The 13,929-nt window shown below is 55.2% G+C and overlaps 1 protein-coding gene across 1 annotated transcript in view; it reads left to right on the plus strand.

Moving 5' to 3' along the window:
• Positions 1–13,929, plus strand: part of RXRA (retinoid X receptor alpha) — a 101,952-nt gene that overhangs the window by 65,938 nt on the left and 22,085 nt on the right. The window contains exons 2-4 of the mRNA XM_058038023.1: positions 1,931–2,196; positions 7,375–7,525; positions 8,406–8,585. Coding sequence (XP_057894006.1) covers positions 1,931–2,196; positions 7,375–7,525; positions 8,406–8,585 — 597 coding nt within the window. The remainder of the gene's footprint in view (positions 1–1,930; positions 2,197–7,374; positions 7,526–8,405; positions 8,586–13,929) is intronic.

A 13,929-nucleotide genomic window follows, 5' to 3' on the forward strand; every position in this document is an offset into this window, starting at 1 on the left:
GGTTCTGGATGCAGTGATGGGGTTCTGAGTGCAGCAGTGGGGTTCTGGATGCAGTGATGGGGTTCTGAGTGCAGCAGTGGGGTTCTGGGTGCAGCAATGGGGTTCTGGGTGCAGCAATGAGGTTCTGGGTGCAGCAGTGGGGTTCTGGATGCAGCAGTGGGGTTCTGGGTGCAGCAGTGGGGTTCTGGATGCAGCAATGGGGTTCTGGGTGCAGCAATGGGGTTCTGGATGCAGTGATGGGGTTCTGAGTGCAGCAGTGGGGTTCTGGAGGCGGCAGGGGGATGCTGGTTCCACATCTTTGCGAGAGCAGCATCGCTGCCTTGCTGAACCTTCTCTTCCTCCTGCTGGGGTTTCCCCCACCACCAGGGTCAGGGATGTCCAGGGAGGGTTGCTGAGGCTGGGCTGCTGTGGGTTCAGTGTTTCCCCTGTGCTAATTGCTCCAAAGTCCAGGGGACACAGCTTGTCCTGACGGATGCATTTGACTCAAGACAGAATTTTAGTTTACTTTTGGGTCTGCAGAGCCACCATGAACACCCAAGTGGCCGTGCTGGTGTGTCCCTGTCTCTGGGTGTCCCAGGTGTGAGCTGGGGGCTCCGGGTGGGTTTTGGGGGAGCCCTGCCCGTGCTGCCCCCCGCCTTCCCCGCCGCCTTCCGCTGCCCCTCCCTGGGGGCCGGAGCCAGCCCCTTCCTCGCTGGGGATTGTTTTGCAAGCAGCGTGACAGGATGGGGAGGAAATGTGCCAGGAATGGCTCCATGTCTCCTCTTGGGAGAACTGGAGTCTATTTATAAGCCCTCCTTCCCGCCCCCCTGCTCTGCTCCCCCGGGACAGGCAGACACAGCCTGTCCTGCTGCCTGCAGAGCTGCTCCTGCTGATTCCACAATCACAGGCACATTCAGGTTGGAAAAGACCTCCAAAAATGCTCAAATCCAGCCTCTGGACAGGCAGCATTCCCCGTGGATGGACGCACACCTCACTGAGTGCTGCTCTCTCTGTTCCCCGGTGATAAATCCAAATTATCCTATAGCTGGAGGAGCCACACTCAGCCCCTGGCTATGACATTCACATTCCCTGAAAAAATCTCTTTGCTCAGGATTTTTCTCCTGAGAAGCTTCAGAGAACAGGAAAACAATTCTTATTCCATTTGCTTTTTGTTGTTGTTGTTTTGCTTATGTAGAATATGCTTGGAGATTGTTTACTCACAAGTAATTGTTTCATTGGATTCTGGTAGAGTTGTTTTGACTCTTTGGCCAATCAGGGCCAAGCTGTGTTGAGACTCTGGAAAGAATCAAGAGTTTTTATTACTATTTTTTAATTTTTATTATTATTTCTTTCATTATTAGCTTTTCAGTATTAGTAACTATCTTTTTGGTATTCTTTAGTATAGCATAGTATAGTATTCTTTAATATAATATTACAAAGAAATAAATTAGCCTTCTGAGAACATGGAGTCAAATGCATCGTTCCTGCCTTCATCTGGGGCATTCCCTGCAAATCCAACACCTGGCAGAGCTCAGAGCTGTGCCAGGGAGGTGGAGGAGGGCGCTGATGCTTGGCTTGAGGTGGAAATGCTCTTAACGAGGTGGAAATGCTCTTAATCCTCTAATTCTGGATACTCCAGAAGAAGGTGGTTTGGAAAGATGGAGTACACTGGGAATTCTGGGGGAGGAAGAGTGGATTGTGGCTCAGGGCTGTGTCCTACATGAGTGCCTTCATAAATACTCCAGAAGAAGGTGGTTTGGAAAGATGGAGTACACTGGGAATTTTGTGGGAGGAACAGTGGGCTGTGGCTAAGAGCTGTGTCCCACATGCCTGCATGGATACTCCATCAAGTGATTTGAAAAGATGGAGTACACTAGGAATTTTGGGTGAGGAATACGGAGCTGTCCCACATGGATGACTCAACCCCTTCCCTGTCCTCCTTCTCTTGCAGATTTCTCCAACCAGGTGAATTCCACGTCCCTGAACTCCCCCACGAGCCGGGGGCCCATGGCCACGCCGTCCTTGCACCCGTCCATCGGGCCGGGCATCGGCTCCTCGCTGGGCTCGCCGGGCCAGCTGCACTCGCCCATCAGCACCCTGAGCTCGCCCATCAACGGCATGGGCCCCCCCTTCTCCGTCATCAGCTCCCCCATGGGGCCACACTCGATGTCTGTCCCCTCCACGCCCAGCCTGGGATTCGGCACCAGCAGCCCGCAGGTAAGGGGACATTGCTGGGGGGACACTGCGGCCTGTGTGGGGACAGTGCCGAGGGGACACTGCGGCCTGTTTGGGGTCACTGCTGAGGGGACAGTGCTGAGGGGTCACTGAAGCCTGTTTGGGGACACTGCTGAGGGGACACTGCGGCCTGTTTGGGGTCACTGCTGAGGGGACAGTATGGCCTGTGTGGGGACACTGCTGAGGGGACACTGCTGAGGGGACACTGCGGCCTGTGTGGGGACACTGCTGAGGGGACACTGCGGCCTGTGTGGGGACACTGCTGAGGGGACACTGTGACCTGTTTGGGCAAGGAGGAGCCACCTCTGGGCGTTCCTCATGCAGACAGGCACCAAGGGGAGGCGAAAAGCAGAAGCACAAGGGGGAAGCTAAGCCTGAGGCATCCTGCTCCATTGGGGTGGGCTGTGAGGGACCAGCAGAGCTGGAACACGGCTGGCCATCAACTACTGTCACCAGGATTGAGGTGGAAGGGGAGTCACCTGGGTCACCTGGGGGCTGGTGCAGCTGTGGCAGGAGCCAGAGCCACGCTAGGATTTTCTGGGATTCTTCTCCTTCTTGGGAAGCAGTATTTCTCCTCCAGGGCCAGCCCACGTTCCCCACAGAACCATGGAATCGTTTTGGTTGGAGAAACCCTCTAAGATCATCCAAGCCCACCACAAACCCATGTCCCCAAGTGTCACACCCACCTTTAACACTTCCAGGGATGGTGATTCCACCACTTCCCTGAACGCCCTTTCATTGAAGAAATTACCCCAAACAGCCAACCCCAACTCTGCTGGCACAACTTGAGGGCATTTCCCCTTATCCTGTCACTTGTACAAACCCAGGGCTCTTCTGCCTGCTCACAGGGCAAGGAGTGGCCTTCAGTGGCTAAAGATTATGTAAAAACCCCTCCAAGCAGGGTGAGATAAGCTCTTTTTAAAAATAGCCAGATTGGGGTGCTGGCCAGCCCCTGCCACCTGTTGCTGGCTGCTCGCACGGGATATGTTTAGTAAAAGGGCAGATTAAGGAATTGGCCACCACCTGCCACTGGCTGCAGGTTTATTTATTCCAGGCCCTCTCTGGGACTTCAAGCACCTGCCAGCACCTTTATTTTTAAATATTGGCCTGATTTATTCTCAGGGATAACAGGGCTTTTTACTACATGGGGCTGTCTTACTACGTGGGGCTACTTTACTGTGTGGGGCTATTTTACTACATGGCTGCTATCTCTGGGGACCCACAGGCAGCTTCCCCAGCATCCAGCATCCCTGTGCTGGTCAGGGAGGAATAAGATTTGCCTCTGGATGAGCTTCTCTCATGCAGGATTCAGCCTGTGACCCCCTCAGATGTGCAGGAACCTGCTTCCTACTGAGGGACAGCAGCAGGGTGGACGCGTCTCTCCCTCCCACCCCAGGGCCAGGGGAAGAGGAACTGAAACTGTGCCTGGGAACGGGCAGCCGGAGCAAAAACAGCAGCCCCAGAGCCAAAATGATGGGGAAGGAGAGGGAAGGGGGATGTGAGGCAACCCTGGGGGGAGCCACAGGCCGGGGAGCTGGTGGGGAAGGGGCGACGGTGAAGGGCAGTTTAGGAGCGGCCAGCGGGGAACTGAAACGAAGCAGAGCTCCAGGGCAGAAGGGGAAGTGAGAGTGTGGTGGGACGGGGCTGGGAGCGAGCTGGCTCCAGCCCTGGTGGCTCCAACCTTTGTTGACTCCAGCCCTGGTGGCTCCAGTCCTTGTAGTTCTAGCTCTTGGTGGCTCCAACCCTGATGGCCCCAGCCTTGGTGGCTCCAACCCTTATTGACTCCAACCCTGGTAGCACCAGCCCTTCATGGCTCCAACCCTGGTGGCTCCAGCCTTGATGGCTACAGCCCTGATGGCTCCAGCTCTGGTGGCTCCAGTCCTTGTGGCTCCAACCCTTGTTGACTCCAATCCTGGTGGCTCCAGCCCTTCATGGCTCTATCCCTGGTGGCTCAGGCCTGGTGACACCAACCCTGGTAGCACCAGCCCTTCATGGCTCCAGCCCAGGTGTCTCCAGCTCTTGATGGCTCCGATCCTTGTGGCTCCAGCTCTTGATGGCTCCAGCCCTTGCCTCCCTCCTTTGGAACACCCATCCTTTGTTCAGGGACTTGTCTGAAGGGTTTTTCCTCAAGGTGACACTTGGGAGGTTCTCAGCCTAATGGCTCCTGCCATCTGTTCCCTGTCTGGCCACATTAGGTCCCTGTCCCTGTCCCTGCAGTGGGCAGAGGCGCCTACCTGGGCCGGCAGAGTGCAGGGGGAAGGAGGAGGAGGAGGAGGAGGAGGAGGAGGAGGAGGAGGAGGAGGAGGAGGAGGAGGAGGGGGCAGCAGCGAGGCCGATGCTCGGGGGGGCAGCGCAGCCCCCCTGGCCCGGCGCAGGGGTAATGAGGCGTGTGGCCCCCGTGGCCGGGCAGGGATGGCACTGATGGAAGGTGCTTTGCATCAGATGGCAGATGCCACTTGCCATCAGGCCACGCCTCGTCGCCTCTGGAGAGGCAGCAGAGCAGAAGGGCACAGCGTGTGCGAGGTCCCCAGGGTGGGTCCCCTCCATCCCAGCCCCGCCGGGGTGGGAAGGAGCTGCCAGGCTCCCAGAAAACGGGGGGCTCACCCCACCCCTTCTGGCTCTGCAGAGGGGAGGACTCTGCAACCCTTGGGTGCTCCCAGTGCTCTCCCTCCAGTACTGGGAGTTTGCAAACCCTGCAAGATCCCAGGATCCCAGGATCTTCCAGGGTTTCTAAGATCCCAGGATCTTGGAGGGTTTGCAAACACAGCCCCAAAACCAGTGATCCTGCCACGGGATCCCAGCATCCATGGCAGGGATGCTGGTGCTGAGCTGGCCCAGGAATGAGGGCTAGACCCTGCAGCTGTGGGATTTACACACTGCTTCAACCCTCTTGCCTGAAAATGATGAGAAAACGGGGAAAACAGTGCAGGTTTTTCAGCAGGAGCTGCAAGGGAGGATTTTCCATGCAGGGCTGTGTGGAGCAGCCGCCCCAGGCAGCGCTGGCAGCAGCTTGGGATGCCCGGGGCCAGTGGGGAGAGATCAGACGTGGGATTAGATCGTCTGCCTGTGCACAATGCTCGTTGTAAGGGTGCCTGGGGGACTGGAGAAGGGCTGGGGTGGTTTTTGGGATGGGAGGAGGAGGAGGAGGAGGAATAAAGCTCTGCTTGCCAGCAGAGCCAGGATTGGGTGCTGGGTGCGATGAGTAGAAAGGGAAGGAAGGAGCCCAGAGGTGCTGGTGTCACTGGGGAAGCAGAGCCCCGGTTCCTGCCCTGTCTGGGCTCGTCGCTGAGCTGGAGCCGTGCTGTCCCAGAGCAGCAATGCTGTGCCAGGGCCAGGGGCTGCTGTCCCCTGCTCTGTCCTGCACGTGCTCCCAGGGCAGGCGCCAGGGCGCTGTGGGAACCCCGGGCTGGCTCTGCTGAGCTTTGGAGCCAGCGCTGGGAGAGGAACTGGTGACTGTCCCCTCCCCAGCCCCGGGCTGACTCAGCTCTGAGCAGCTGATTCACAGGGCTGAGGAGGCTGGTGGGACCCCCACCCTCCTGGTGGGGCTTGCTCTGCCCCAGTGGTTTTGGGGGGCTGCCCAGGTGGGCTCTGTGGGCTGCTGGGGCTGGGGGAGGTGATGGTGGAAGGTTTTATCTTCATCAGGCAGCCGTGGGCTCTGGGCTGGCTCCCACAGCCAGGGATGCAGTGTGCCACAAACCATCACCACCAGCTGCACTGGGAACTGGCTCCACATCCCTGAGAGGGCTCTGGGAGGAGCTCCTGGGGCAGCTCACCCTGGCCTGGCCACCCCTGCTGCCAGGGGAGCACAGAGGTCGTGTGGCACTCAAAAAGAGATGCTCCTGGCTGGGACCTGCTCCTCCCTCCCCTCTCTGCTCTGTCAGACAGCAGCTGAAGCCAGCAGTGCGTCCCTGGGTGGCACCAGCTCCCAGCTGCCTTTGATCCATCAGCTGGCACAGGCAGGGTGGCAGAGGGAGGCACATCCATCCCATCTCTCCAGGGTGGGTTTACCTGGCTCTGCTGTGTGCCTGCCAGTCGTCTGCCTGCCAAATATTCCCCACCAGCCTGGAGACTTGAAAGCCAGAGGAGAGGCTGTGCTGCTCTAATTGACAGATCACAAGCCCTGGGACTTCCGTGAATTAATTTGTGACAAGTGCAGTTGCTGGGGATCTCTGTTTGAGTAGAGAAAGGCAACAAACTGAGGCACGGGCCTGAGTAGAGAAAGGCAACAAACTGAGGCACGGGCCTGTGAATCCATCCTGGGCTTGGAGGGTGGCTGGATGGTGGCTCTGGGACAGGCTGATTCCCTTGGGGACACCCCCAGTGATCCCAGCCAGCTCTGCTGTGCTCCAGAGCTGACCAAGTCCAGGTCCTCATCACCCCCAGGCCCTCCTGGATGGGGTGAGCTTGTCCCCTCACTGAGATAGGTCAGTTCTACAGCTCTGTGCCTCAGTTTCTCTTTGCACACATGTGTGTAACAGCCCAGTGGGGATTCAGCCCAGGAACCCTTCACTCCCCAGCAGTGCCGTGGTGCCAGTTCCACCCAGTTCTCTGCTTGCTGGGGCCCAGGGGAAGGAAGCACAGACATTTGGGAGTTGCAGGGACATGTCCCACCCACTCCAGCTCTGGAATCCAGGCCCTGTTGCAGCTGGGATGTGTTTATTTGGAGCCATGGAGCTTTCCTTTGGAGAGATAATGCTGAAGGGATATCCATAAACTGCAGAGCTAAACAAGAGTGTCCTGGCCTTCATCATCCCTGCAAGGGCTCTCTCCCAGCCAGCAGCTGTCCCACCAGCCACCACTGCAGATCTTCCTGCCTGTGCCCCTTGCTGGTGTGAACTTGGGCTGGCTGCTGAGCCCTGGCTCTGGGGGCTGTGCTGGGGCAGTGCAGGAGGAGCTTGCTTCCCAATTAAATCATGGGAAAACATCCTCCTTGCATGGGCAGGGTCAGCCCTGCACAGTGCTTGGGAGGCTGGCCGTGTCCTGCCCCTTGTGCCACCCTGCTGCCAGCTCAGAGCCACCCCAGCTCTTGTGCCTTTGTGTGCCCAAATCCTCTTGGTTCAGCAGTGCTGGTGCCCACTGGAATTTTGTCCTGTCCTGTGTGTGAGTGACACAGCCCCATGTCCCCAGTGCCAGCTGAGCCCTGTGCTTGTCCCTCCACAGCTCAACTCGCCCATGAACTCCGTCACCAGCACAGAAGACATCAAGCCACCCCTGGGGCTCAATGGAGTCCTCAAAGTGCCAGCACACCCCTCAGGAACGATGGCCTCCTTCACCAAGCACATATGTGCCATCTGCGGGGACAGATCTTCGGGTGAGGCTGGCAGGGGCTCAGGGCAGGGGGCTGGGGTGTGGCAGAGGGGTGGCATTGGCTCCCAGGCTCCTGGCAGCACCTTTGGGTGCTCTCTCAAAGGGACAGCACCTGCCTGTGCCTCCTAGCAGGGGATAAAGAGCCAAGCCAGGAGACCCCAGGGCCCTGTTCAGCAGTGGGGTCCCATCCTCACCCTACTGGCAAACATCAGGGGGTGCCCTCCCTCTCCCCATCCTTTGATCCTCACTGGTGCTGTCACTCAGTGCCACATGAAAAGGTGCTCTTGATAAGGAGTTCCTCCACTGGGCTAATTCCCTTTATTCTCCTGCTTTTCTAAAAGCTCCCTGCTCCAGGAGAGCTCTGGTTGCCTGGTTTGTGAGCCCTTGGGGACTCCTCCTGGGATCCAGGCTGGAAGTGGAGGGTGGGAACGTGGTACAGGGCAGGCTGGGTTGTGTGTCTGCTGTGGGGGGCTCAGAGAGCTCACAGAGGTACAGGGGGACACCCCTGGACAGGTCCATTAATTAATTTCTGAATGGTGGTGGAACTCCCCAGGGAGCACGTACAGTGTGAGGACTCTGTTAATTCATCTTGATTAACATTATCACAATGATTTCATAGTGATCAGAACATTCATAATGATCAAAACAAATGTTCTGCACTGCCCCAACCCTGCTGTATGGCCCAGAAATGGCCTTTCCATGGGTGGAAGGCAGGATGTGACCCATGGATGGCATCCTGATTCTGTGGAAGCCAAACCACCACTTTCCACCTCCAAGAAACCTCTGCTCCCCCCAAAACCCAGCTGGGAGAGTCCCTGGGAAGATCCGCTGGCAAAGAAAGGATCTGGGACCACCTCTAAACTTGATTTTTCTCCCTCCCCCAGGTAAACATTACGGGGTTTACAGCTGTGAGGGCTGCAAAGGCTTCTTCAAGCGCACGGTGCGGAAGGACCTGACCTACACGTGCCGGGACAACAAGGACTGCCTGATCGACAAGCGCCAGCGCAACCGCTGCCAGTACTGCCGCTACCAGAAGTGTCTGGCCATGGGCATGAAGAGAGAAGGTAAGGCCAGCCTGCCCAGGGGGCTGCAGGGGGTTTAGAGGGCACCAAGAGGTGGTGGCAGCCTTGCCGAGGGGTGTTGTTGCGCTGGTGATAAAAATCTCGTTTGCGGTTTGGTTTTGCGCCTCAGCCACAGCGTCTCGTGGCCTCCAGAGCCTCTTCTTGCAGAGTCTCCATTCCCTGTGAGTGCCAGAGCAGTGTGTAGGTGATGGGTGGGTGTTGGGATCTTTATCTTGTCAGAGTGACCCTGAGAAAAGTTAGAAAGTCTCTTTTCCCAGCCCAGCGCTTGAAGAAGGAGTCAGGGCTCTTCATTTCTCGGTCTCAAGGTTGTTTATTGCGTCTTATCTATAAAAAATTTTCTCCTGTGCTGCTGAGGTCCATCCAGCAGGACAGTTCCAGGCACTCTGCCTGCCCCCAGGGCACTGTTATGTCTTTATACTAAAAACTACGTGTACAATGTTTACAATTACTTTCCAATATCACCTATGTTATACAGTGAGCTTCTACTCTAAACCAATCTAAAAGTGCCAACTTCACAGCAGAAGATGGACGCCAAGGAGAAGGAGGAAGGCTGGACATGCCCAGTTCCCTCCATCTTGCCCCCTGAACCCCCATACCAAAACCCCCAAAATCTACTTTTCCACCCCGTGATAACTTCACTATTATTCTACTTAAACTGTTGTGGCTTGCTGATCCTCATCTAAGGTTGGTAATTTGCTCCACGGGTCATAATCAAACCCACAGGTGTTTTGGGGTCTGTGCCAGGGCTTCTGAGCCCCCTGGCAGGGGTCCTGGCCATCCTGGACAGCCAGAGGGATGTTCTAGGGACACCTTCAACTCCAGCCTGGCCTTGGTCACTTCCAGGGATGAGCTTCCCTGGGTATCCTGTGCCAGTGCCTCAGCACCTACTCCAGCGCTGCATTTTTTGTCTCATTGGGAAGAGGAAAGCAGTTTGGTCTCTTTAAGATAGCTCTTCCTTAGTGGAATTTAAATTTAGGATCTAAATTTCCCCGGCAGTGCCTCTTTTAAATGATCTTTTGAAATGCTGACTGTGTCTGTTCTAATCTAGCTGGCAGAGCAGGCTTTTAGCAGACAGGACGTGAGAGTGACCCCAGTTCTGGGCTGCTTTCTCCCCTTACATCTTCAGAGCCACACTTGCCTCCCTGACAGGCTGATAAAGGCAGCCCTGCTCTGGCCCTGGCCCACAGCTCCAGCCTGGGAGCCTTTGAAGAGCACTTAGGGCTGTCTGGAGTGTGCAATAAACGGGGCAGTGCTGGAGCTGCTCCCTGCCATGCTCAGTTTATGGGGTTACCCGAGGACCAAAATCACCAAGTGTCACAGCTGTCTGTGCTGGAGGTGTGGGGGGATTGCCAGGGCACCCAGGGGACCTCCTTGGCCCTGCTGAGCTTAACCCTTCAGTGCTCAGAACAAACGTTCCTGCCCCAGCAGGCCGTGGAATGCAAAGATTGAGGCATTCAGGGCAGGAATGGGGGCTGGCACTGCCCTGGGCACTACTGGATCCCATGGGAGATGTGCAATGGGATGAGGAAAATCTGATCCAAAACCTGAACCATGGGAGGCTCAGATGACCAAAAAGCAGCCAAGAATTCTCCTGTGTGTTCAACAAGAGAAATGCAGAGCATCCCCTTCCCCTGGCACTGCATCCACTGACCCAGTTACCCCTCAGCCCCCCAGGACAAGGTGTGTAGGGCTGGGAGGAGCAGCAGGAATGCTGGAACTCTGCCACCCTGTACCTGCTCCCTGCCTGCCCTTAGTGGTGATTGCATGGGCAGCACCGCTAAAAATTACAGGTCCATTAATTAATTTCTAAATGGTGGTGGAAGTCCCCAGGGAGCACGTACAGTGTGAGGACTCTATTAATTCATCTTGATTAACATTATCACAATGAATAGCAAATGAATTCATAATGATCAGACAATTATTTAAAAGTGTGACAGATGGGGTCGTGGTAACTCCAGGAGTGCGCTCAGGCAGTGCTGATGGATCTGGTGAGGGACGGGCAGGAATTGGTGATTTGACAGTCATCATTTGATGATTTAGCCATAATCCCCATGTAGGGAAAGCTGGAATAACTCCCCTGTCTCTTGTTACAAACGTGAAAATTCAGTGTCTCACAGAAATGTCTCAGTTGTCCTAAAGCTGAAAGTCAGAAGTTGGGTCTTGCTGAGCTCTGGTTTTGAGCAGCTCTGGAGTTTCACATGTGAAATCCACCTGGTTTGTCAAGTAAAGGTCTGTTCCCACTGCACCCATCCCAGCTGACTGGAACTGGCCTCACACCAATCCTGCTCCCACCTCTATTTTGAGGAAGAGTTTTGGGCTAAATCCTGCATTGCTTAAGTATTCACATCATAGCTGGCGTTTTATTCTCTACCATAAACTCTTGTATCTTTTAAATAACAGAGCCTGGGTTATGGGCCTCATTTCCCTAAAAAACATCTTGTTCTGGAGAGCTAATTTACAGCTGTGTAAAGGCACAGCAGATTCCTGCTGAGGAGTCTCCCTCCTGTAGCCCAGAGGTGCTGGGAGTTGGTGCAAGCACAGTGAAAGCCTCTAAAATCAGTGCTGGAGCTGAGTGAGAGGCAGGGCTGGGCTGGGGAGTGATGCTGGGAGGAGGAGTGAGAGCCAAGGCTGTACTCCATTTAAAGAGGGTAAGAGAAAAGGGGTTATTGAGTGAGAATTTGGATTAGAGAAGGCAGAATCAAGGTTTGGAAGGGTTTGATCCCAGCAGCTGAGGGGTCTGAGGTGAACATGGAGGGATGGAGCTTGTGCCCATCAGAAGCAGCAGCAGGGGGACAGGGATCCTTCAGGGCTACAAACCTTGGCTCAAAGAGGGGAAAGCCTGCAGGGGCAGGGGATTCCTCCTGCTGTGTGCATCCCTTCTGGCTGTTCCCTGCTAGGAACACGTCAGAGAGATCCCAACATTCACAGTGAGTGAGCCCCATGCTCTCTGAGATGCTGCAGCCATAATAAATAAGCAGCTGGGAACATTTTTTTCCCCCATGAATTTCTGCCAGCTGTGGAATGCTTTGGTTTTTTGTACTCTGTCTCCCACTAAATAGAGGATAGTCAACAAAATTAAGATTACCATCAGGGATCTTGACTAATGCAGGGGTTGTTATTGTGGGGGTGGCTGTTTGCACCCAGGAGCTGAACTCTCCCTGCTCAATCTGTTCCTCGTCAGGCTCTGAGGTGTCTGTGCACCAGCAGCCTTGGCTTCAAAAGGGGGAAATTGGGAATTGCCTCGGAATGAGGGAGGCAGAGCTCTTGTGAGGAGCTGTGAGTGAGCACTGCGGGGTTTGGGATGGGGGTGCTGTGTGTCAGGGGGTGACAGGGAGGTGACGGGGTCAGCAGGGGCGTGGTGAGCTTGGGGCTGTCCCGGCTGAGGAGAGCTGGCAGCGCCTCTGGGATCACACAGGGAGCAGGAAATACCAGTGAGGAGCCTTTCCCATGCTCCCGTGGCTGCCTCACAGGGAGCAGGGCTGGGAAACGGCTCCCAGAGCCTTCCCTGCATGTGAGGGGCTCCTGGGGAGAGCCAGGACCTGCTGGGCTGGACCTGCTGGGCTGCCGGGATGGGAGCAGGGATCCCAGAGCCTTTTCTGGATGTGAGGGGCTCCAGGGGAGAGCCAGGACCTGCTGGGCTGCCGGGACGGGATCAAGGATCCCAGAGCCTTCCCTGGGACATGAGGGGCTCCTGGGGATGCCAGGATGGGAGCAGGGATCCGAGAGCCTTTTCTGGAACATGAGGGGCTCCTGGAGATGCCAGGATGGGAGCAGGGATCTGAGAGCCTTTTCTGGAATGTGAGGGGCTCCTGGAGATGCCAGGATGGGAGCAGGGATCCCAGAGCCTTCCCTGGATGTGAGGGGCTCCTGGGGAGAGCCAGCACCCGCTGGGTCCCACGTGCCAGCTGCAGGCTGGGCTTTGGTGCCAGGTGGGTGAAATGGTGTTGGTGCATGTCAGAGCCCGTCTGGAGGGCAGAGAGCTGTTCCCCTGCAGCACCTGCAGCTCAGGCTGCCTGGCTGACCCCAAGGTTGTTCCTAAATCCAGATGCAGGTGCAGCTGCTGTGCTGGGAGCCAGAGCCAGGCTCGGAGCGTGCAGGACATCTGTCCAGCTGCACGCCTGCTCTTCACAGCCTGAGTTAATTCTGTCCCTTCCTGTGTTTGTGGGTTGGTTTTCCCCCTCTCCCTTGCCAAGCTCAGGGGTTCAGCCTGGGAAAGGTTGGACTTGCAGCATCTCCACTGCCTGGAGACCTTCACATGTCTTCAGGGAGATGCTCAGTCACTCCAGAGGGACTGGAGATTCCCACATGGGCCTGATTCCCTGGAATTTGGGCCATCCCAGCTCCTGGACCATCCCTCTGCAGCACCAGGAATCTGAGGAGAAATCAGGAATTCAGGTTTCCAGCCCACTGTCCAAGTGAATGTGAAAGCAGGCGAGTGGCCACAGCCTAGTAAAGGGGCAGAGTTCAAGAGCACAGTTATTTTTAGGAGTAATTTTGGAATGGAAAATGTCTTCCAGCTTAATGAGCTTGTTTCTTATATCCTTTTAAAGTGCTGCTCTTTAAACCAGCTGGTTAAATGATGCTTGGTTTGGGTTGTTGTTTTTTTTGTTTTGTTTTTAAGGATGCTCTTAGGTTGAGAAAACGAGTTTGGCTTATGGTTTTCTCTCCTTTTGTTGCTGTTTGTTTATACTTCAGTGTCCAGAGAGTGAAGTGAGCTAGAGATTTTTTGCTGTTGTTTTCCAGAGCTGTTCCTCTTGTGAACTAACTGCATGCAAAGGTTTCAATCCACTTTTTAACACTCCGAAGTTACACTTTTTAATTATCACTGTGGTATTTTGCATCCTTTAAAAAAATTGCAGCGTTCAGTTGAAAATGTTGGAGGGGAAAAAACCCCTATTTATTTCATGTGTCGCAGCTTTTGAGGTTGTTTACAGTAGCAGAAAGCTGCACCTCTGAAAAAAGAAAAAAAGAAAGGTGACACACGAAAGCAAAGCAGAAGAAACACTGTCTGAATTTGTTTTCTCAGCTGTCTTGGCATTTTGGATATAAACAGGTACCTGGGGCATAAATGCTTCAAGATGCTGATGATGCACAGCAAAAATGTGGCTTTGTGAAAGGCAGCAGAGCCAAATAAATTTCAATGTGAAAGAAACAGAAATGCCCAATAACCCCCACCCAGCACCTCATAAACAACCACCAACCTGCAGGATGGGGGAAAACTAAAACTGGGCAGGTTTGGGATCTCTGGGCTGAGCTTTGGTGCCTCCCCGTGTGCTCTCGGTTCACAGAGAGGTGTTTCCCTGAGAAAACTCAATTTTTGGGGCAG

Source organism: Melospiza georgiana, chromosome 20 (genome assembly GCF_028018845.1).
Source record: "Melospiza georgiana isolate bMelGeo1 chromosome 20, bMelGeo1.pri, whole genome shotgun sequence".
In the NCBI taxonomy this organism is placed as follows: domain Eukaryota; kingdom Metazoa; phylum Chordata; class Aves; order Passeriformes; family Passerellidae; genus Melospiza; species Melospiza georgiana.